The following is a 23752-nucleotide window of genomic DNA, read 5'->3' as shown; positions in this document are numbered from 1 at the left end:
CATCTTTCAGAGTCTGTTTCCCAAGGAAGTCAATTTGACCTGGTATTTGTATCACCCAAGACAAAGAAAACAGTCCCCCAGGAGCTGCCCGGCTGGCACGAACGAGGGGTCCAGTAAACACGGGCTGATGCCGAAAAGGCAGACCAAAGCAGCTACTCAGATGATTCCGTTTGTTTGTTCAAAAAAAAGGAAGAGGCAGGTATTCTCATCAACCCTCCTTCAGTTTTCCAGCTAAGCACTTGCTGAGGACGCCACACCTGGCCGCCCCACCCGAGAGTCAGTACCAGCCAATCTCTCAAATGAGTCACAAAGAATGCGCGATCAAACCTAACTGCAAGGCCACCCGTCCTTCTTGCACTGCAGCTGACATTAATTCAGGAGCTAGAAAAAGCCACAATCACATGCTATCACTTTTAGCTAAGTTTTCCCACTTTAAAAGAAAATCCCTACTAAGTGTCAAATTTAAAATTCCACTCTTTTGTCTAGGAGGCCCCCCAAAATGCAATTGTTTTCATTATATATATAAAAAAATACTTATCAAAGAAAGCTTGGGGGAAAAAAAACCAAAAGAATCAGCCAGAAAAACAAGAGAAAAGTAGAAAACAATCAGCCATAAGAGCTGGCGGCCCAGTGGTTAGGACTCCGTGCTTCCGCTGCAGGGGGCACAGGTTCGATCCCTGTTCGGGGGACTAAGATCCCACGTGCTGCACAGCACAGCCAAAATAAATAAAAAATAATTTTTTTTTTTTTTTTTAAATCAGCCGTAAGACCTGCTACTCAAAGACAGTACCTATCAACATTTTGGTTCACTATCTTCCAGATGTTTTTCCTCTAAGGGTAAGATGTTTTGTGTAATTGGAATCCTATGGTATATGACTGTGTTACTTAATTGACTTCACAAGCATTTCCCCATGTTTTTCTTCTTCTTAACCTCATATAACTACATAGAGTAGATGAGAGAAAGATGTTTAAAGTAAACCAAGTGAAGAAATACTTACCATTCTCGTTCTTCCACAAAAACTCCTGTTTTTACTGTAGTAAAAACCAAGAATTTCCAAAAGTTTCTGGGGTCACTGGAGATAAGATACATAAAAAAATGCTTGGACGCATAGGAAGTGTTTAAGAAATGTTAACTGACTTTCAAGTGACAAAGACAATATTTACTATAGTCCCTGGAAAGATAGAAAAGAAATTAAATTCAGCCTCTGTTCCCAATGAATTTTTAATAACACTGAGAAGATAAAATGCATTTACACCCAACAACTAAAGTGCAGCGTAATTCAGCAGGCAACAATCCTGGCTCTTCAAAGGCTTGGGATGCCTTATTCCTTTCTGCACCCCTAGCATGAAGGACCTTTTACAGATACTCAGTAAATGTCTGTTGTACTGAACAGAACTACAAACTACAAGCTATACTTTAGAGGCAGTAAAGATCCCTGTGAGCTGAGGTTAAGTTGGGCAAAGCAGACACCGTGAACAGGGCAGAACTTGATTTAAGCAATATTTTGCAGAAAGAAAGCTGAACCATAGAAGCCTTGGGATGCTGTGAAAATGAAAGATGGCATCAAAAAAATGTTTGTATAGTCCTAACCTATTAACAAGTTAGATGTTTCTACACAGTTTTGAAACCTCAGCTGTACATATTAACTATTCATGGGAAAAATAATATATATAGAACACATAGTAGATATTACTTAAAAGCAAAGCAAACACACCAACACAAAGTACTAGAGCATTCCTAGACATCAGAAACAAGGGCTAATTCTCAGGAAGCTTTGTGTGTGTCATGACATGTGGGAAAGGGCAGAAAATTAAGGCCTCAGATCTCCATATAGAGAACCCCACAGCGGATGCTGTCCTTACGAAACTAGGTGTAAAAGAATGTGCTCACCAAAACTTTCTTTCGGGAACCCTTTAGACTCCACTGAAGCTATCTGCATATACTGTGAGCATCCAGAGGGTAAACACAGGAGATCCGAAATCTCCTTCAGCCCTAACAGCATCACATTCACCACCTGATTGTAAACTTGTCTTAAAGAGAATCCAGCTTCATGACTAGCGTATCACTCAGCAGACTCCATACATCCTAACTTCATCCACACACAAATTTTCCTTTGTTTTACTCCACTTGTGCTTGTGAAAAAATGCAAAGAATTTGTAGAGAAGGAATTTGCTAATATTACATCGCTAACAGCTGCTGGTTGGATTCTACTAAATCCACAGCCTCTTCAGTCACATTAAATGGCCATCTCAAAAAGTGGGCTATTAATACAAATCTGGTTTCTTTCAAAAGAATTGGTTTAAGCCTACCCAGCCAGGCTGCCTTAACAGCAAGTTTCCCAGAGCTTGGGGTTGGGTGTGTGAACATTTTGTCTGTATGTAACGCTGCAATTACTTGTGATTAAGAATCTCTAATAGCTGCCCATTCAGTCTCCCCAGCCTGAAGCACTCAGAACAAATGCCTTCAACAGGCCCTTCAGGAATGAACAGCTGATCTGAAGCAGTGCATGCTTCAGGGCAGGTGGTCCTTGTTTTTCTGAACACACACACATGCACACGTGGGTCTGATAACGCTTATATCAGTCCGATATAATTAATTCAAAAGACTGAAAACAACACGAAATAGGTCATTTTAAAATGTTTCAGAGGTCCAAACATATGCAAATGGAAAATTTACAATTTTTTTTCAAAAATTTCCTGGAAATTATGATTTTCAGATTTTGCTAAACTTTCACACACAAATTGTCTTACCCCAAGAATACAAACTGTAACTGTTTTAACTCTAAATGAAGCACTCCTCTAGGACATCAAAAGATTTGGAAACCCAACAATAATTACCACATAATCATTCAAAAAAGACATGTGGTATATAACATTTGCAAAGAGGAATTGCACTTGTCACCAATTCAACAAAAGAATCCTTTATCTACAAACCACGCAGCGTTGAACATTTAATAATCTGGTTAAAATGATCCATAACAAGAACTCCACGTCAAACGGAATGATACAAGTAACCAAAAACATGGATGAACACAAATGGTTGATTTCCACATCTGAAACACATGCGACGTCACCCTGAGCAAGTTACTGAATCTCTCCGTACTTGTTTCTTAGTCCACAAAATGGGCAAAATGATACTAACAACCTTTTAGTTATCAATATTCAATGAACACATATTAAATTTTTATAACAGAGCCTGGCAAAGGGTCGCTAATAAAAACTGTTTGTATTATATCAGGAACCAGATTTTTTTTAAATGAGAACACGCATAAATAATAGCAATTGAAAAGTGTAATCATGAAAATAAAAGAGACACAGCTGGGATGCCCTGTGACCGAATACAGTTTTCAAGATATTACTGTATATTTAGAGCATAAGCAAATAATAGAAAAGAGTTCCCTACTAAAAATGATAGCTACATCCCTTCAAAGTGTATTAATACATCCTATCACCTCTATTCTTTGTCATTAGTGCTATTTTGCAAAATTGTGATTATTCCTCCTACGTTCTACAGGTGAATCCCAATCTTTAGCGTTAAGAAAGGCACACAAGCAGCCCCTTCGGGATACCAAAATAAGAAGTTAACGGGGACTTTCCTGGAGGTCCAGTGGTTAAGACTCCCGCGCCCAATGCAGGGGGGACGGGTTCCAATCCTAGTGGGAGAACTAAGATGTCGCATGCCACACAGTGTGGCCAAAAAAAAAAAAAAAATTAATAATTTAATTTAACTTAAAAAAAATTTTTTTTAATAAGAAGTTAAGGGGATGTGAAGGCCTTAGCATCCACTAGCTTTACTAACAAACCACCAACTTGAAACTCATTCCTGAACGAAACTGCCAAATGTTTCTGCAATAAAAACTGCAAACTCTCACGTGAGCAGATCTTCTCAACAATAGGGAGTTGTTCCAGTCTGTGAATAGGACAGTGTCAGTGTGACCAACAAAGCCGGGAGGGGACATTCCTGACACCCCTGTCCCCCGGCTAGCCTTTGATCGTTCATCTCTCCCAACCACACGTTTATGGAAACGACTTTCAAGCACAGCATAGGGACAACATCTACTCCCTGAACTTCGCCCTCATCACAGAGCCCTGCTCCCCGGCTTCTGCCCGGACCTCACTGTGCACGCCACCCCTGAGGACCACCCCGCGATGAACCTCCAACACAGGAGCCTTTGTTTGCCTAGTACGCCCACCCCACCCCCAAACAGTCACTTGGGGCTTCGCTGAGTATATACTCTGGCAAACATCATGGGAGGACGACGGCAACTAAGCAGACCACAGACCGACCCGAGAACGGTGGGGGGGGGGAACTGCTGATGCCGCGGGCGAGGCTGGCGCGGCGCTCGGGACCCCGGGTCTGAGCGTCCCTTGCTTCTGGGGCCAGACTTCGGGCTCAGGGCTCTCTCTGGACTCTGCTCTGAGGACTACGTGGAACCGCGGTCTCGAGCGCCTAGCGCGCGCCCACGGCCCCCAGCGTGTGGTCTCGCCGTCCGGCTGCTCGGGGCCTCCAGCCGGGGGCTGGCGGGGGCTGGGGGGGAGGAAGGACAGACCAACGCCCCGTCCGGGCGGCCCCCGGGCCGCTCCAGGGCGGGCTGCAGGGCTGGGCGCCGGCGGGACAAAGGGGACCGGGTACGGGTCGGCTTTGTTCGAGGAGTGATGGAGCGCAGGGCCCCGGGCAGGACCCCGCACCCCCGGACGCCCTGCACCCAGACCCTCAGACACCCGGGACTCGCTACCTCCGGAACCCCCGACGCCCGCACCTCTTCCCCGGCACGCACCCCCTACCCCGACCCGGGACCCGCACCTCTGGGCCCCCCCGCACCTTCGGGGCCGCTCCCCGCCCCTCCCGGACCCCGGGACCCCCGCATCCCTGACCCCGTACATGGACCGGACCCCCGCATCCCCGGGATTCCCCTCTCTGAACCCAGGAACCCCCGCACCGCCCACCCCCGGGCCCCCGCGCCCGCACCCCACTCCGCCCGGACCCCCCGGCCGTACCCGGCGGAGGCCCGCGGACTCACCCCGCAGGAGCAGCAGCAAGGCGAGCGCGGGCCGCCGCCTCAGCGCCATGTCGAGAGCAGCTGAGGGGCCGAGGGCCCGCTCCCGGCGCAGGCGCCCTGCCCGCGGCCCTGCGCCCGCCCCGGTCACCATAGCGACCACGGCGGCGCGCCGTCGCCATGGTGCACGGGAAGCCCGAGACGAGTCTGGTTGCTATGGAGGCAGGGATGCTCTGGACCGGGACCCCGGGGTCTCTTTCCAAGAATTTGGTGGAAGGAGGTGAAGGAGCGCGTTCAAGAGTGGGCGGGGTTAATTTCCACATCTATAAAATGAATCCGTCACTACACATCCAGGAAGGAACGCTCCATTAAAATTTGAGAAATGCAGAACTTCTTATTTTACAAATAAGGATGGAGGGAGCCCAGTTACCGTGGAAGCATTATTGCCTGCGCCTCTTTTGGGGCCCAGATTCTAAATGTGATGAGAGGGAAAAGCGCTGAAATCTGTATAAAACATAAGCAAGACGTGCATTATACAGTACATAAAAGTGATGTATTTCTAAAATAAACATAATCCTTCGTTTCTGTGTCAGATCAAAAGCATGATGGTATACCAAATCGTTTGTTATGCAGAAAAGCAAGATAATTCTTTGCTCTGATTTCTGAATATTGGGAAATGTTAAGGTTAGGGAGGAAAAATGGAACAGAATCTTTTGAGGACCAGAACACAAGATGAAGAGAAAGATTAAACATACTGGAAATTGGACTCAAGGATGCAGGAGATCTTGATACATTTAATACTGTGGGAAATTCTTTTATTATTATTTATTTATTTATTTGGCTGCGTGGGGTCTTAGTAACAGCACACAGGATCTTTGTTGTGGCGTATAGGATCTTTAGTTGCGGCATGTGGGATCTAGTTCCCTGACCAGGGATCGAACCGGGCCCCCTGCATTGGGAGCGCTGAGTCTTAACCACTGGACCACCAGGGAAGTCTCACTGTGGGAAATTCTTGAAATAGCTTGTTTTACATCCAACGTAGAAAGTACATCCCTAATGCTCCAGGAAGCAACAGAGTCAAAACAGAATTCTCAGTATAGTTATTAGTAAAATATGACAGAGTTTCTTTCCAATGACGAATATTTTTTAATGTTTAACTTAGGGACTTCATTTTTTATACAGTCACCCTAGGTTTTTTTGTTTTGCTTTTTGTTTTTTTAGTATTTTTAGTTTTTACAAAGTAGAATTTTGTAAGTGTGTATATATGTATGTATATACAGGGACTTCCCTGGTGGCACAGTGGTTAAGAATCCACCTGCCAGTGCAGGGGAAACGGGTTCAAGCCCTGCCCTGGTAAGATCCCACATGCCATGGAGCAACTAAGCCTGTGCACCACAACCACTGAGCCCGTGCTCTAGAGCCCGTGCTCTGCAACAAGAGAAGCCACTGCAATGAGAAGCCCGTGCACTGCAATGAAGAGTAGCCCCCGCTGGACACAACTAGAGAAAGCCCGCGCGCAGCAACGAAGACCCAACGCAGCCAAAAATTAATTAATTAAATAATTAATTTAAAAAATAAGTATGTATACACATATATAATTTACTATACTAAATTATGAATGCCAAGAAATGTGAAATAGATTGAAGTTGTTGACAAGGATATGCTTCAACTGCCATCCCTATATGATCTACTCTATAAGTCTTTGTAACTGCTCACACTTTTGTAAGTGTGAATTAATTACATTCCTCCAAATCTCATAAAGACAGAATAAAAATATTGAAATAACTCCATCACCTATTGTGTTTCTATTGTCTTTCCTTTACTAAACCTTCCTTCTGCTCTAGTTTACCATGTTCCCAAGTCACAAGTAAAAATTATTTTATGGTGATGGTCTGTCCCATCACTAAACACAATAGAGAAATTAAAAACAGTAGAATTCTACTTAGGCTCACTGACTTTTTTTCCTTCTACTCTCTCTTTGCTCTGTCATTCCCTTTAGCTCCTAGTTATATGCTCAGGCATGTGTGCCATTGTGGTGACCTGGGAAATATGAAGTGGTGTCTGATTGTGGAAAGAGCAGTTTTCAGAATCAGCGCCTCTTTTCTCCTGCTGAATTTCCTGTGTTTGCATTGTGAAATTGTTCTGTCTGTTAACTGGTCTTTTCTGCGAGGGAATCTTTTGCAGCTCAGAACAAGATCACAGAGAAAGGCTCCATGAATATTCTATGTGAAGCAGAGGTTCCTATGAGGGTGAATGCAGGTGCTTCGTTGTAAAACATTGATTTTCCTCCACAGATGGAGTACACATGTCATGACCAGCGGCTGAGACAGGATCCTGGAATGGAGCCTAACTAGTGACATGGCAGGAGGCACTTGGCTGTCAAGTGATCTGCTCCTCCTTACGATTTCACTGTTCTCTGGAGAGCTCTGGCCCTGTGCAGAGAGGCAGCAGAGCGCTGGACGCATTCAGTGAGCAAGGCTGTGGAGTCTGTGCTTCTATCACCACGTTATCCAACTAACTATGCTTGTTTCTAATGGTGGCTTACTGAGGAGAGATACATGTCTTAAAAGAGCTCAGGGAACTAAATATATTTGTGCTAAACTTGAACAAAAGCATTTGCAATGCTTTTCAAAACAACACAAAGTGCGAATCGAGTACCAAATGGGGAGTGGAATTTTCCTTCGAGGCTTGAAATCAAGCAGGACCCTGTGGGGTACCCCCAGGTACAAAAGCCTTTCCGTGTCCCCCGTTTCTTATTTGTAGTGTTGACTGAAAAAAAATGCACAACCTAAAAGTTGACAATTGGGTTTCATTTGGCAGACTTGCTGAGGACTTAAGCCTGCTGGCAGCCTCTCCGACAGCTCTGAGGCACTGCTCCAAAGAGGTGAGGGAAGAGCCAGGATATATAGGAATTTTTGCAACAAAAACCAGGTGGTCAGAACAGCAAGAGATTACTGTTAATTAAAGAAAACCCAGACATCTCAAATTAATGAATTAAGTGCTTTTCTACATATAGGAAGATGCAAGGGTCTGGACTTACTGAAATCATTCCTTTGATTTGCTCCTTAACTATCTAGGGCCAGTATCCTGTTTTTCTCCCTCCTGAGTCCCTTCAGGGTATACAGTTGGGGGCGGCCGCAGTGGCTGAGGGCTTGATGGCCGAAACATGCTTTGTTTACAGATAGGGTGGGCAGACATTCTTCATCCACAGCAGGGAAAAGGCTTCAGCCTCCTAGACCTTCCCTGAATTCCAAAGGGCAGATGCAAATGGTTACTAATTAGAGAAGAGAGGGGCTGCAGAGACCAGGGAGGAGCAGTTGAGAAACCACAGTGCTTGCATAGAGAGGGGTCCTGTTTCCTCCTTAAGGGATTTACATAACAATGTCTTTGAGTTCTTCAGCAGGAACCAGGGCCCCCACCAGGTGGAGGATGGTAATTTCAGGCTGAGCACGAGACTCCTGGGGCACTGCCCCGTGACGTCCCCACCGACCAAACAGAAGGAAGTCACACACCGTGAAGCCCTCACCCCCAATTTGGCCTTTAAAAACTGTTCCCCCAAACCCACCTGGGAGTATGGGGGTTTTGAGCACGAGCCGTGTGTCTCCTTGCGTGGCCCCGCAATAAGCCTTTCTCTGCTCCACACTTCAATGTTTCAGTTTGTTTGGCCTCACTGTGCATCGAGCACACGACCTTGGGTGAACTTGGGTTCAAAAACAAACTCGCCTCCAAACAGGCTGGAGAGATGCTGGAAGCAACATGGGGGAACATGGGCTCTGGAGTCTGAAGGACAAGGATTCAAATTCTCGGTTTTTGTAAACTTGGGAAAGTTGCTTGACTTCTCTAAGCCTTGGATTCCTTGTCTGTAAAATAGGGATAACAATACCCACCTCTAATGGTCATTCTGAAGATCACGTGAGATAAAGATTTGGAGCATACCAGGTGCTCAATACATGTTTGTTGCCTGGACCCTTCCCTTTCCTACTATTTTGGTTCAGGTTGGGCAAAATGGTATAACATTCCTGGAAAGTCTTGATAAAGAAAAGAAACTTAAGCCTGCAGGTGGGTCAGAAGGAATGAGAAGCAGAGAGGGAGTTTTACATCAAAGTGTGTTTATTCTCTTGGTGTTGATGCCGAATCCAGCCTCTGTACCCCAACACTGAATTAAATATCGGAGACAGAGTTTTGGGGGAAGCAGAAAAGCATAGCTTTATTGCTTTGCCAGGCAAAGGGGGCCACAGCGGGCCAATGCCCTCAAAACTGTGTGTCCCGACCTGGAGGGGGTGGTGAGGAGTTTTATAGTGATGGTTCAAGCAGGAGGGTGTGATCAGCCGGTGGAGGTTCTTCTGCAATCAGAAGAATTGGTGGTGAGGTAATCAGGGGTCAACATCATCAACCTGGTTCTAACTGGTCTGGGGTCTACGTGCTCTGGGCAGCAGACAGTTAACTTCTCCCACCTGGTGGGAGTTTCAGTATCTGCAAAACAGCTCAAAGATATTGAAATATGCATCCCCTGAGGGGGCACCAGGACCTGCCCCAAGGCTGCACTATTGTTTCTTGGCTGCTCCTCCCCTGTCTCTGCAGCCCCTCCCTTCCCTGATTAGCATCTGTTTGAATCTGCCCTTTGGAACTCTGGGAAGGTCTTGGAGGCTGAATGAAGCCTATTTCCGGCAAACAAGAAATGGGGGACACAGGAAGGCTTTTGTGCCCTGGAGCCCCACAGTGTCCTGCTCCGTTTCAGTGTGACTAACTTCTGAAAAAAGTAACAGGACTGTGCTTCTGTTCCTTTGCTGTGCATGCTACACCAGAGCAATGACCTGAAGTCAGCCTCCCGGCAGGAGAGAGTAAAATCCACTGACAGGGAAGTCACTGACCCCAGAGCCTCCCATTAAAGCGCCCCCGCTGGTTTGATCCAAGGTTCTGTGGCTCCAGGTTCCCTCTCTTCAAGTCCCAACTTCTTGCAACATTTCCAACTCTGTTCTTGCACATTTGTCTCATCTATCAAATTCTCTTTCTCTTCAATGTCTTTCCTTCGTTTTTTTTTTTTTTTTTGAATAGGAGGACACCTCTCCATAACCTAAGGAAACAGTATGTGGACTGAAAAAAACCACACAACCTGGAAGTTGAAAGTTATGTTTTATCCGGGACCTTACTGAGGTCAACAGCTGGGGAGACAGCCTCGCAGATAGCTCTGAGGGACTGCTCCAAAGAGGTAGGGGAGAGCCAGGATGTATAGAAGTTTTTGCTGAAAAAAAAATCACATGTAGTCAAACATCAAAAGATGGCTGCTGGGCTTCCCTGGTGGCGCAGTGGTTGAGAATCCGCCTGCCGATGCAGGAGACACGGGTTCGTGCCCTGGTCCGGGAAGATCCCACATGCCGCGGAGCGACTAAGCCCGTGAGCCATGGCCGCTGAGCCTGCGCGTCTGGAGCCTGTGCTCCGCAACGGGAGAGGCCACAACAGTGAGAGGCCCGCATACCGCAAAAAAAAAAAAAAAAAAAAAAAAAAAAGATGGCTGCTAATCACACAAAGAAACAGACATCTCAAATTAACGACTTTAGTGCTTTTCTATGTATGGGAGGATGCAAGAGTCTGGGCTCACGGAAATCAGCCCTTTGATGTGCACCTCAGCCATCAGGGCCTGTGTCCTTTTCTCCTCCATCCTGAGCTCCTCGCAGGGCTCACAGCAGGGTGGGCTGCAGTGTCTGATGGCTTGCTGGTGGGCAACATTCTCTGTTTACCAGAATGGCAGGCAGCATTCTTTGTTTACTGATAGGGCAGGCAACGAGTATTTTTGTGCACAAGTAGCAGACGTCCCCTTTAACGATAGGGGAGGGGGGGGCCCAGAGAGAGAGAGAACCAGGCATGGCTTTCTAGACATAAGAGAAGGCATTTGGGGCCTAAGCCATTTCGTGATCGGATCTTGGCCACATTGCTTGCCCTTGAGCAGGTCTCAGTAATCAATGCTTTCAGGGAAGTAAGGGAATGTGGGAACACAGGAAAAGCGGTCAAGAAACAACAGCAGCTCAGAAGGAGAACAGAGTCCCATTTCCTCTTCAAGGGCTGCATATAACATGTGATCCAGTCTCTGAGTTCTGCAGGAACTAAGGCCCCCACCCAGGAGGAGGACGGAGCAATGCTGTGGACCCTCAAGTGTGGACTCGGTTGACCTTTGCTCCAATTCTATGCCGGGTTTGCCTCTGCTCGAGCCCCTTCATGAAGATGCATGTGACCCTTAGGGTGAAACCTCCCCAGTTTTGCTCTTCGGGGAGACACCGCTTCGGGAGAGCTCCCCTGTGTTCTCCTCACTTGCTGCAAGTAATAAATCCTTCCTTCTCCCCCTCTTTGGCTTGGCTGTGTCTTTTGGCTCCACAGCCACCAAGAGGTGGACCCAGTTTTTCTAGGGTAACAACCAGACATGCTGCTTATGCTGGATTAAGAAGCAAAGTCTGCACTTGGATTTATTTGCACATTCCTCTCCTTTGTAGGGGTTCACTCAATAAAGGTCACATTAATGCTAAAGTTTGAGCTTACAGTGGCTTCCTAGAGAGAAACTTTTGTAAGAAGCGACGGAGCAGGCCTTACACGTCTCACCCGAAGGAGGCTCGTTGTCGTGTGCTAGAGTGTGTCAGTGTGCGTGTGTGTTTCAGTAAAGGTATCATACGTGCTGCGGGTGAAAGAAAGAGGCCCTCCCCTCTGTCCAGGGTCAGCATCAGCCAGGACCTCTTTACTCACCAGCGTGCAGGCAGCCATGGCACCGCCACCAGGGGTGGACAGTAACGTGGCCACGAGGAAGCCTGACACAGGAGTGGCTTCTCCCGGGCCTGAGAGCCCTAAGAACCAGGAATCCCAGCTCCCTCTCAGGGCGTCAGCCTCAGCACCCTCTCTGACGAAGCAGAGAAACAGGGCTCGGCTGAGTGCCAAGACGCCAGGGAAGAGGGGTCAGGGATGCTGGTAAACAACACTCCCCATCGCCTTCCGGAAGGACATCTGCTGAGACGTGAAACAGACCAGCTCTTTCTTTCTCTCCCCTGGGCCTCAGGAACATTTCCATTGACCTGGAGAAAAGTGAGAAACTTTTCCTAATCTATGCTCCGGGGCTGGGGACTCGTGTGCGACCCAGTTGTCCTGGAGCAAAGCCAGGAGCGCCCGTGAGGGTGGGAAAACGCAGGGCAGACAGGGACCTGCAGCCCGTGTGCTCCAGTCGTCTGCCTCCAGGATGCCCCAACCGACGTGTTTACAGACTGGAGATATTTTTATCCCAACCCTCCAATGAGAGCTAATTTTCTCTTCGCACAAACGGTAGGACGGAGTGTTTACTTCCGGAAGGCACCGCAGAGAGAGACCAGGGTGTCCTCTTCTGCTGCAGGAAGCCTGTCTGCCTTGGCGTCCCTCAGGGGGTCAACCCCTCCTCCAGGGTTTGGGGTTAGGGGAAGGAGCTCCTCCCTGCTCCTGCTATTATATTTATCTTGGGGTCTCTGTCCTCCAGATGCTCAGCCTGGGGCCCGTCTGTCTCCTGCCTCAGTTAGGTACACACTTCTGGATATACATTCAGTTAAATTTATTTATTGTGCCACTTGAAAGGTCAATATCCTTGCCTTCCTTTTTTACTTTAGTTATTAATATCTGGGGAAGCTTGGTGAGCTATCAGGCTGTGATTATGGATTTCTCATCGTTGCGTTTCCGTGTTTGCTACACGTGCACAGGTTCGCGAACACCGTGCCATCCCGAGGGCGCCGTGGGGCAAGCTTGCGGCTTTCACCCTCCTGGCCTCCGCTCCTCCCCTCCCCCTCTGCCCCCGCCTCAAGCAGGAAAAGGCTGCCCTTGCCAGCCTCAGGCCTCAGCAGCCTCTCCCTGTCAAGTTCCCTGAAGCCTTAGCTGCTCTCCCAAGTAGGCCTGGTGAACGTTTTCCTCCAAACAAACAGAGTCCTCTCCATAAGTGAAATCATGGCAAACGATCACGTGATAGCCATGCTTTCCAAGTCACGGCCTCCGGCTGGAGGACCGCGGCTCAGGGCTGGCCTTGTGTCCCGTCTTCTGAGGGCCTGCCACGCGGTGCTTGCTTGATGACCACGTCAGAATGCTGAGAAACACATGCACATAGATGTCATCATGATGACATCTGCTACAGAATCACCTGTAAAAGAGTTTTCAGAATAAAAGAGTATGTTTGTGTTTGGAATGATTGAGGAAATCTTCTTGATGGAGATGTGGAGAGAGCTGTATAACCTCTGATAATCACCTTCCATCACTGAGCTATCCCCCCGGCAAACGCCATGCGTGTTGTGTTTGTGCCTGGTACCGAGCGAAGAACCAGAAATAATATGGGCACGGTTTCCTTCTTCATGGAGCCCACGGTCCGGTAGGAGAGAGAGGAGGAAAAATAATCTTGCCCTCGGCATCAGGTAACTCACAGAATGAGCCAACATGGATCTCCACTGCTCTGTTGCATCACACAGGGAGATTCTCAATAAAATAGGACAGAAAAATTCAAATGCATATTGCGTTTGAAATAAAGAAATCCATAAGCAACAGAAACAAGGAAAAACTCAAATGCATGTTGAGTTCGAAATAAAGAAATCCATAAGCAACAGAAACAAGGAAAAACTCAAATGCATGTTGAGTTCGAAATAAAGAAATCCGTAAGCAACAGAAACAAGGAAGGGATTTAAAGCCAAAATAGGAAGTCCGCAAAGTGAAGCCATGGCAAAGCTAACGGGAGGAGGAGGGTGTGCAGAACCAGGGGAGCAGTTCATCACCACACTGGCAAAGGGGACAGGCCTTAGGACCCATGTGAAGCAGGACTTCGGATGGAAATCCCGGCTCCCCCAGGGGAATTTGGCTAGGAAAAATCTCCATCCATCATTTTCTGCCCTAGGCTCTGGGTAAGAAAAAGAAAACAGTTTCCTGTGAGAAACTCAAATTTCCAGGTGTGGGATGTGAACTTACATCATCTCTCAGGGTGTGGGAATCCCCAAACCCCCCAATTAATGTAAAACTTGTTCTCATAGTGGGGAAACCTCGGGGCAACCAGTTGAAGCAAACCCACAACTCTTCCTGTAAAGGCCCCACAGAATAAACAACCCCGCAAGGACGCTAAGCATAATTTACAAGCTACCATGACCAGCGGGAGACTCACCTCCCAAATCTTGAGAAAAGGAAATACTCCAAAAGAGACAACAAAATAAGTTGCCCTACAAAGTACACAGAGATAAGAGGACTGGAAAAATATGGAGGAATAAAACGGCACCGGAAGGACTAAGGAGAAAAAGAGCCACAGAGAGTTTCTGTTAACGCGAGTCCGTGTGCCCAATTACGAACAGCGAGGCCAAACGAACTGAAAAGTCAGAGTTTGGAGCAGAGAAAGGTTTATTGCAAGGACAAGGCAGCTCATGCCCTAAAAAGCCCCGAGCTCCCTGAAGGGTTTTGGCAAAGCACTTTTAAAAGCTTGGGGTGGGGGTGGGGGGGGTGGGGAGGTGACGCAGGGTATGTGATCAGCTTGTGCACAATTCTCTGATTGGCTGATGGTGAGGTAGCTGGGTGGTGTCACAGGGGTTCACGTTATCAGGAGGCCTGGGGCTATGTGCTCATGGTCCTCAAGGAGTTAACATCCTCCATTTGTTGGAGAGGGGGGTTTTTTACATCTACAAAACAACTCAGGAAATGTGCATCAAACACTATTATCTAGGTACTTCAGAGAGGAGCAAAGCAGAGGATCTGGGGGAGGGCCTGTCCCTGGAAGGCCCCCATGGGGTCCTGCTCACATGTCTAGGAATGAAACATTTAGGAGGGAAAAAAAGAACTCAGTGGATGAATTGACAGTTGACTGAAAGAAAATTAGCGAAGTGAGAGATCTTAGGAAATTACTCAGGATGAGGCACAGAGAAATAAAGACAAGAAAACGTGAAAAAGATGTTACGGATGTGCCATAGAGGATAAGAATTGTAGAGGAATAAGATAAGGACAAGGAAAAAGCAGTAACTGAAGAGATAACGGCTCAGAAATTCCAGAACTGATGAAAGACATGAATCCTTAGTTTGAGGAGTATCCCACATGATAGCCCAGGATAAAGAAATGTCTCCTGTTTGTTTAGTCACCCAGCCACATGGACCATCCCTAGACATAACAGGGTGAAGTATCAGAACCCAAAACTAGAAGAAACATCCCCAAATTAGCTACGTTGAAAAGATGGGCTATTTACAAGGGAATAACAGCAGCAATAGTAGAGGCTGGAACAAAAGGAAATAACTGCCCCAAAGAGCTGAGGGAAATGAGAAGTCAGTCCAGGATTCTATCTCCCAGCAAAGTAGGACTCAAGAGTAAGGGTAAAAAATGTGAGAGCAGATCAGCTCTCACCTCGTGTGAGAATCCAGAAGGAAGTGATGGGATGAAAGAAGCAAAGATGAGCAAAAACTTTGGTAAGCAGGTGGGCATCTGCAAGTAAGCACTGGCTCTAAAAACACATAATAATATAATAATAATAACACTAACCTATCCTGCGACTTTTGAAAAATAAAGCCAAACTACTAGACACGAATAACATTAAAAACTAGCGTTGGAAGACACTTAGAGCATAGGGAGGACAGGTAATGTTTAAATTAGACTTAAAATTAGAGCATGGAGTTGGAACATTTAGGGGGTGCTCCTTAAGAGGAAAGAAGTGCTCAACTTCCCGATCAGTGGAGCAGGTGAAGGGGTCTCCAGCAAAGGTCCCTGGATGCCAGGCTGGGCTTTGTACCACGTCCCACAGGAGACGGGAATTACGGAAGGCTTCTGAACAGGTGACCGAGCCCCACCTCACCCTCCCGACACACCCTGGGCAGAATAAAGCACTTACTCCATGTTCCAAAGCCTCTTGGAGTGTATCTCTGAGATAGCATCTATCACAGCATGTCATTATTTATGTACCCGTGAAGATGGCATGCAACTGTCTTTCTTCTGGTCTGTGAACTCCTAAAGGGAAGAAACATTTCGGAAATCTAAGTTAGCTGCCTTTTGTGGGAATGGTGAGGGTCTGACACCAGCAAGCTCTCTGAGTAGCAGAGAGGGCGCCGGCTCTATGCTCCTCCAGCTTCTGTTCCTTCCCTTGGGTGGCCGGCCCACCCCTCTTCGGTGCACCGCCTGGGGCCCCCGGAGCAGTCTGCACCCTGCTCAGGGAGCCCAGTGCCTGGGAGTCAGTGTCTCAGGTGGGGAGGGGCTGCTTCTGCTAGGATGAGGCCCAGCTCCCTGGCTTTCCCTCCAGGCTCCCCTAAGGATGCGCTGGGGCTGAGGCTTTGCCTGAAACGCACCCTTTCTCTCCCCTCCCTGACCCACTCCCCACCCTCTGACTGTTTCCCCCCCCCGGGGGGGGGCACTGTCTTCCACACAAATCCTCATCACCTTGGGTCTGCTTCTCACGCTACCCGGACGGAGGCCGGGGTCCTCAGTCACAAAGCACTGGGTCTGGGCTCAGGGCCTGCTGGCTCTGACCCAGCCACCTTCGCAAGTTCAAGTCTCTCCAGCTCTTTTCTTTCCTCCCCTCCCCCTCGCCCCGCCTCCGTCACCTCCCCCGCCTCCCCCCCTCCCCCCACCCCATCTCCTCTTTTCCTTCCTCCAGGAGCCAATCAGCCACCATCTTCGCGGGCTGGGCCAGGCGGGAAGCAAGGATGCCCAGAGCCGCCCACTGAGCAGGCAGTCCTGGGGTAAATTCTCCCAGCTCTCTGGGTTTGTTTCCCTAATTGTTTCACGGGGATGGATCGCGTGGTCTCCCGCGCTGTGATGATCCACGGGAAACAAGGGACACGAACTTGGGAAGAAGGAAAAGGAAAGGGCACACGTACGGTGGATGGGTGTTCTGTGCGGGTCGGTAGAGAAAGTTTTCCAGCCACCACGTCCTCCTCCTCCTCCCCCTGCCTGGACGCCCCGTCCCTGGATGCAGGGAGGCCGGGTCCGGGTGGGGAGGGCCGCCCGGTCCCTCTGCAGGCCTGGGAGCGCTAACGGAGTGCGCGAGGATTAAACGCACGCCGCTAATTCCTGTTAATCAGGATTGAGGGGCGCGTGTGCTCCTAAGTAGCGGCTGAGCTGCCAAGCGGCCGCCCCGGGCTCCCCGCCGCCGCACCCCCATCGCCCCAGTCCCAGGCTGGTCCTCCTCCGGCCCCTCTCAGCTTCCATCCCCTCTCCCGCGTCGGGGCCTTTTTTTTCTCCGACTGGCTCCTTGGTCCCCACCGTCCCAGCTTCCGGTCCCATCTCCGTGGTGTGGTCCTTCCCTCCTCCTGCAGGTTCCCCCTTGTTTTGAACACACGCAGCCCCACGCTCTTGTGACTTCTGTCCTTGCATCAACAAACTCCCTGACCCTTGGCTGACCTGCGAAGGCCAAGTTCAAAGGCAACCCTTCCTGGCTCCTGCGGAGCCGGCCGCGTCTCCCTCATCCCTGACCTCACAGAAGATTCCAAAGCGGGGGCTCCCTCTCCTCACTGCCAAGGACAGACTGTCCTGTTTCTCCTCCTCCACCTCCACGTCTACCTCCTCAAGCTGAGCTCAGAGCCAGCCTGTGCTGAGAGGGAAACAAACTTCCCACCCAAGGTCAAACGGTGATCAGGCCTCACCCTGCGCGGGGTTGTTATTGTCTCTGCATCGCCCTGTGTCTGCTGTCTCGGTGCGTGCGTGCGTGCGTGCGTGTGTGTGCGTGCGTGCGTGTGTGTGCACAGGGGTGTGCATCTACCTGTCTGCACGGAGCAGTGCCTATGAGATAATATGCACGGACTCTGTGGAGCCCCCGTGTGAGAAGTGTGGGGAGGTGGAGTGGGGGGGACGTGGGCTGGCGTGGGGAGGAACCCGTGTGCGCAGATGCGTGTCTGAGCTGTGTGTTGCAGAAAGCTGTTGGGGTGTGTGTGTGTGTGTGTGTGTGTGTAAAATGACATTTGTAGAAATGCATATTTAACCACAGAAATGAACTGAGGTGGGAAAAGTGTTTGATTGTGTGGACTTTGCGAAGGTTGGGTTTTGGATGAAAAACAGAGAGGAAGCTTCTTAGAAGCATCCAAACGGAAGTTGACTACCTTTTACCGTTATCTCACGGATAAACCCCTTAAAATGTCCGATTCTGGGGCAGCAGCAAACATCCAGGGTTTGGCTTCCCTCCAATAACTGGCTTTGTTTCCAAGAAGCTTGTTAGGCTAAGAAAAAAGCATCTTTGACCTTGTCCCACCGCCACTCTCAAACTCCAAGGACAGGGGTTTCCCTGGTGGCTCAGTGGTAAGAATCCGCCCGCCAATGCAGGGGACACGGGCTCGAGCCCTGGTCCGGGAAGATCCCACAGGCCGCGGAGCACCTAAGCCCGTGCGCCACAACTACTGAGCCCATGCGCCACAACTACTGAAGCCTGCGCGCCTAGAACCCGTGCTCCACAACAAGAGAAGCCACCGCAATGAGAAGCCCGCGCACCGCAATGCAGAGTAGCCCCCGCTCGCCGCAACTAGAGAAAGCCCGCGCGCAGCAACGAAGACCCAACGCAGCCAAAAAAAAAAAAACCTCGAAGGACACACACACACACACACACCCCTCCTCCAGCTCCCCCCCCCCCACGCTGGCCCTCCCACCTGAGCAGGATCCAACCGCGTGGTCCCCAACGGCTGACAAAGGAGAGGAGGGCGCGGAGAGCAGCCCCGGCCTGGGCCTCCCCCGCGCTCCGATCCCCCTGCAGAGCCCACCGTGGCCCGGCCGCGCAGACAGCAGGTGTCGGCCCCCAGCGGGCTGGCCGGGCGCCAGGCGCATGGCGCCACCTGGCGGCCGCTCCTGCCACCACGGCTCCTTCCCCGCCGACCCAGCCCTAACGCAGGCCGCGCTCGCTTCCAACCCCAGAGCTGTTTGTTTGTTCTGTGCCCACTGTTCAGAGGGACTTCTGTGGACTGACGTGCACGGGGCACAGAACCAGAAAGGGCTATAGCCCTGAAACCCACGGGTCAGCGACCTGGGTGGGCTGAGGAAGAGGAGAGGGGCCAGCTAGGGAAATTCCAGGTATTTCAGTCTGGGCTGGGCCGGGGCGAGCCCCTAACCCAGGCTGAGAGATGACTTTTCTACCCTCTTTAAGAGCATTTCCGTGTTCATCTAAAAAGGCAGGATTGGGAGCCGGGCAGCCTGCAGTGGCAGCTTGGGGTCTACCAGCTGTGAGGGCGAGACCCCTCTGGGCGGGGAGAGGGGAATGGGCCACAGGGAGGGGCCCCAAGCCCGGGAGGGGAATCCGTGGCCGGCATAAGGAGCACTGGAGGTGAACTCTGCTTCTCTGCTAACTCTGTGACCTTGAGAAAACTGCTTAGACTCTCTGGGCCTCGCCTGAAATTTCAGAACCACCCGTCGTAAGGCCTCGGTCTGTGTTCAAGCCGCAGCCACCATCACGTCCTCTTTCGTGCTGCAGCCACACCGGTCTGTTCTCCTCCTCCCAAACAGACATCGCTGGCTCTTAGAGTCTGCTGGTGTCATTCCGTTTGCTTGGGGTGCCCCCTCCCATCTGTGCCTCTAAATTCCGTCCATCCCCACAGTGAACCCAAATTCCACTCCTTCCCTGGAGCTTCTCCTGAGCTTCCCAAATGCATATCCATCCCCTCGTCCTCTCCTGGACCCACCCGGGCACTCATGGACCCTTCCCTTGGGTGATGCTTCACAGTGCATCCCGGTCGTCTGGGCCTCTATCTTACACCCTCGCCAGGTGGCCAGCTCCACCAGTGGATACCATCCTAGCCCGTCTTTGTGGAGCCTGCCCGGCACTGCTCTGGCCACGCTGCGTGCTGAGCAGACCCCTTAGTGAATAAAGGGGAGTGTCCTTCTCTTTCGTATCTCAGCTTAGGTCTCATTTCTCCCAGTAAGTCTCCGTGCACCTCCCACCCCACCCCACTCCTGCTGCTTCTAGAACGAGCCCTCTTCCTGTCCCCTACTTAGTGCACTGGGCTGCAGCTGCCTCCTTGCCTTTCTCACCTACACGGCGATTAGCTCCTTGAGGAAAGGCTAGTCTTTGGGTCACCATTGCCTGGACTGTTCATGACACATGGTGGGAGCTCAGTAACTGTCTGGGGATGGAATGGATGGATACGTGCGTGGATGGGTAGGTGCCTGGAAATGGGGAGGCTGCGGACGGGCTGAGGGTGGGCTTTAAGACCCCTTTACAGGGCTTCCCTTGTGGCGCAGTGGTTGAGAATCCGCCTGCGGATGCAGGGGACGCGGGTTCGTGCCCCTGTCTGGGAGGATCCCACATACCGCGGAGCGGCTGGGCCTGTGAGCCATGGCCGCTGAGCCTGCGCGTCTGGAGCCTGTGCTCCGCAGAGGGAGAGGCCACAGCAGTGAGAGGCCCGCGTACCACCAAAAAAAAAAAAAAAGACCCCTTTACAAGCTACTATTTATGCTCGCAGAGCCGGGAGCTCTTCTTTGAGGGGGAGTAGCCCCGGCTATTTGAGAAGCCACATGGGGCTCTTGGTGGGCTGCTAGACGTTGTGGTCCCCTGAACGGGCGTTGTTTGCTTCTGTGGGGACCTGGCCTCCCACTCCACGGGGAATTTCGTGTTCCCTGGGCTCAGCCTGGCCCAGAACTTGGCAAGATCTCTGGGGTGTTCTTTTTGTCACCAGCCCGGGTAGGAGGGCGGACGGGTGGGCGGGAACCGTTTTGGGAGAGTGTTGGGGAGTGTTTGTGTGTGTGGTGAGTCAGGGCCTTGGAGGCCTAATCTCTGCCCCCCTCTCCATGGGAGGGTTCTCACCACTCAGAGGGGGTGGAGGGCCACCAACTGTCTTTGGAAAGTTTTCTTAGTCACAGCTTCTACCAAGTCAGCTGGAGCTTATGTAACGGGGCCTCTGTTCTAAAGACGACAGGACCTGATGGGCCAGGATGGCTGCTGCACCCCCAGCGGGACCTGCCTTCTCCAGCCCCTCCTACCTGCCCAGCCAGGTGGCGGCCCCCTTCAGAAGCAGCACTTTGACGTTCGTCCGCACTGGAAAGGGGTTTGGGTCATCCTCACAGGCCCCGAGGGGATGCCTTCCTTTCCCTCCTGTCCGTCCAGCCCCAGGCGGGGGTCATGGGAAGATAGGGCGCCCACAGCGCCCTGTGACTCCTGCATCCGCCCCAGCCCAGCAGCAGGTGAGGTGAGGGCCGGCTCCCAGGGCCCGGCTGCTGCAGGACCGCCCTCTCTCTGCTCTCTTATCACCTCACTCTCCAGACAGACGGAGATGCAGCTTTGGGCTTCCTGTCTCTGACACCAGAGCCCATTTGCCTGTCACAACATGGTCCTGTCAGGGAGCCCAGATAAGGCCCAGAGTGATTTTGTAGACAGACTGGGGAGAGGCTTGGCCAAGGGGCGCAGGCCCTGGGGCCCCGGGCGACAGCAGGGCTCGGGAGTCCGGGGAGAGTTGAGGGGCTTCCACAGGCTTCTACGAGGCAGCCGGAGGCCCCAGGGGACGCCTAGCATGGCTGCCCTTTACGACTTGCTGGAAGGAAAGCGCTTTTGCTTCTGCCTCAAGTTCAGGGGGCTGGGACTGGAAGCTCTGGAAAAGTGGGGAAGGTAAGGACGTGTGTTTTGGGGGGCGACACCACTGCAGCATCCTGCCGGCTACTCCCCAGAACGAGAGGGAGTGACACAGGCTGGGAGCTGAGGATGGACTCCCCGGCGGTGAGGGTGGCCCCGCGGGCCCCGCGGCCTGGCAGGGAACGTGTTGTAGACGAGAAGGAGAGCGGGGGTGGGGGGCGCAGGCGGAGCAGCGGGAGCCCCACTCCCATCGCGACCCTCTGCCCCTCCCTCAATGCGAGGACGTTGCATAGGGGCCCGGGTGGCCCTGAGCCCCGACAGCAGGGAGGGAGGCAGGCGGTGAGCCGGGCCCGGATGGCCCAGGTGGGTGCGGACGAGAATCAGAGGAGAGGACACCAGCGTTCCCTCTGCCTGGGCACCTGGCGGCAGGAGAAGCAGAGCAGACCTTCCCGGGTCCCATGGAGCAGAAGCTGGGGGGACCTGGGAGGGAAGGCAGGAACCGGAGAGGCAGATGAGAGGGAGAAAGGACAGAAGACCAGCAGGGCTGGTGCGGGGGGCGGGGGCGGGTGACAGAGCAGGGGAGGGAGCTGCGGCCCTGGGCGGGGGCCAAGCCGAGCCAGGATTTCTGAAGTGAGCTCTCATTTCATTTGGGGCTGTGGTGGGGCCGGGGGCAGGATCTGTTTCACCCTCACCGGCCCTGGAATTGCAGGCCCTCGTGCCTTATCTGCAGTTTGAGGACATAATCGAGCTGGTTAGGTAGGGCCTGGGGAAAGCGGCCAGGAGCCCAGACCCAAGCCTGAGGCCCTCACTGTGGTCAGCGCCCACGCGGGCGTCCCTGGCTGGGCTCTGCCGGGCAGTGCACTTCCTCGGGCAGGTCCTCCTTCCTGGGATGCAGCTGTCCCTGCCCTCCTTCCAGACCTCAGAGACTCTCCGCTGCTCTGAAGAGGAGGGAGCCACAGAGCAGAGGTCACGCCTGCACATGGGAACCCGAGCCTGGCGGACCCCCAGGCTCTCCCCGAGCCAGTCACCCCCGGCCCTGACCTGTGTCCCCTTCTCAAGGGGAGGCTGCTGACGGGACTCACCTGGGGGCCTGGGCGAGGCAGGCGTGCGCGGAGACATCTGGCCCCTTGGCTCCCCACGGAGTTGGCTCTGGTTTTCACGCGCCACCGACCTCACACATGTGATCCTGTTTGTCCCAGATGGGGACTGCGTGTTCCCGTGGCGCCGGCCTCCTCCTCCTGCGCTGGGAACAGCCCCTGCTCAGCCCCCTTTTCTTGCCCATAAACGTCCTACCACCTCCGGTACAGAGAACGCACTAGGCAGCCGCACGGCTTCTTGCAGCGCCGCCTCCTTCCCAAAGCCCCCGCTGAGGGTTCTAACCCACTCAATCCCTTCCTCCTCCGACTTACTGTGTTTCCAGCCAGTGCCTGGAAATTTAACGTCGAAATCATAGAATGAGTTTAGAGTTTGCGGGCGGGAAGAGCCCTCGCGAATGAGCCCTGTCCGTTGCTCTTAATCAGGACGGTAGAGAAGTAGCGACGTATTGACTAGCATCCTCTGGCATCCCCCACAGGTGTCACAAATTTACCCCAGCCCCTGAGTCCTGGTCGACCCGGTGCTGCAGGCGGAAGTGCTACCGCCATCCTGAACCCACACAGTCGGAGGTCACCTGCACGGGTGAGGAAGCCGCTTGGGGCCGCACAGTGCGGGCCGGAGCTCGGGTCTAGTCCTCAGCCGGTGCTCCTTGGACCAGGCCGGGGCCGCGCTGTCCTCTGCCCTCCCCGTGAGCTGATGTCTCAAACCGCTCCGGCGTCAGGTCAGGCCTCCACCTGTTCACCTGCTGATGGCGTGGCCGCCTGGGCTTTCTCCCCACGTCCTGTGACTTGTCTTCAGAACCCGTGCGAAGGGGCAGGGGAACCGGGACTAAAGGAGGCTCAGTCTGCGTGCTGGTCAAGCCCACCCGGCTCCACATCCTCCCCTTTGCCCCCAGCAGCTCCGGTCCCTGGGAAGCTGCAGAGGGTGCTGGCCTCGGGGCCGGAGTGTCCTCTTCTGTGTGCGGCTGGTCTGCGGAGGGGCCTCTGTCTCCACCCATCCAAAGGAGAGGAGGACGAGAGCCGACGCCCGTCTCTCGGGGCCCCGAGGGCATGCGGCAGGGTCTCCTGAAGGGGGTCCTGTGTCCTGGGGGAAGGGTGGGGGCAGTGGAGGGGACACGGCTGACGTCCAGGTTGCTGGAGGTGCTTTCGCCCCAACTCCTGGAGGCCAGACAGTCTTTCCC

General features: G+C 52.0%; 1 protein-coding gene and 1 long non-coding RNA gene across 4 annotated transcripts in view; both read right to left on the bottom strand.

Moving 5' to 3' along the window:
• Positions 1-5232, bottom strand: part of JAM3 (junctional adhesion molecule 3) — a 59289-nt gene extending 54057 nt beyond the window's left edge. For both annotated transcript variants that reach the window (XR_010841535.1, XM_059070650.2), the window contains exon 1: positions 5022-5232. Coding sequence is in view for 1 of the 2 variants with exons in the window: in XM_059070650.2 (XP_058926633.2) it covers positions 5022-5151 (130 nt within the window). In the remaining variant the exon portion in view is untranslated. The remainder of the gene's footprint in view (positions 1-5021) is intronic.
• A 7332-nt stretch (positions 5233-12564) lies between these two features.
• Positions 12565-23752, bottom strand: LOC136794549 (uncharacterized). Of its 2 annotated transcripts, XR_010841533.1 has the most exons (5): positions 22887-23752; positions 22560-22715; positions 20892-22415; positions 15832-15947; positions 12565-13131 (listed from the first exon to the last, which is right to left on the bottom strand). It is a non-coding gene; the product is annotated as an uncharacterized lncRNA (long non-coding RNA). The 2 variants fall into 2 exon arrangements; XR_010841534.1 differs by lacking the exon at positions 20892-22415 and having other exon boundaries at positions 12571-13131.

This window comes from Kogia breviceps, chromosome 7 (assembly GCF_026419965.1).
Source record: "Kogia breviceps isolate mKogBre1 chromosome 7, mKogBre1 haplotype 1, whole genome shotgun sequence".
In the NCBI taxonomy this organism is placed as follows: domain Eukaryota; kingdom Metazoa; phylum Chordata; class Mammalia; order Artiodactyla; family Physeteridae; genus Kogia; species Kogia breviceps.
Note: the sequence above shows the minus strand (reverse complement) of the source record. Positions and strands in the feature narration are given on the sequence as shown.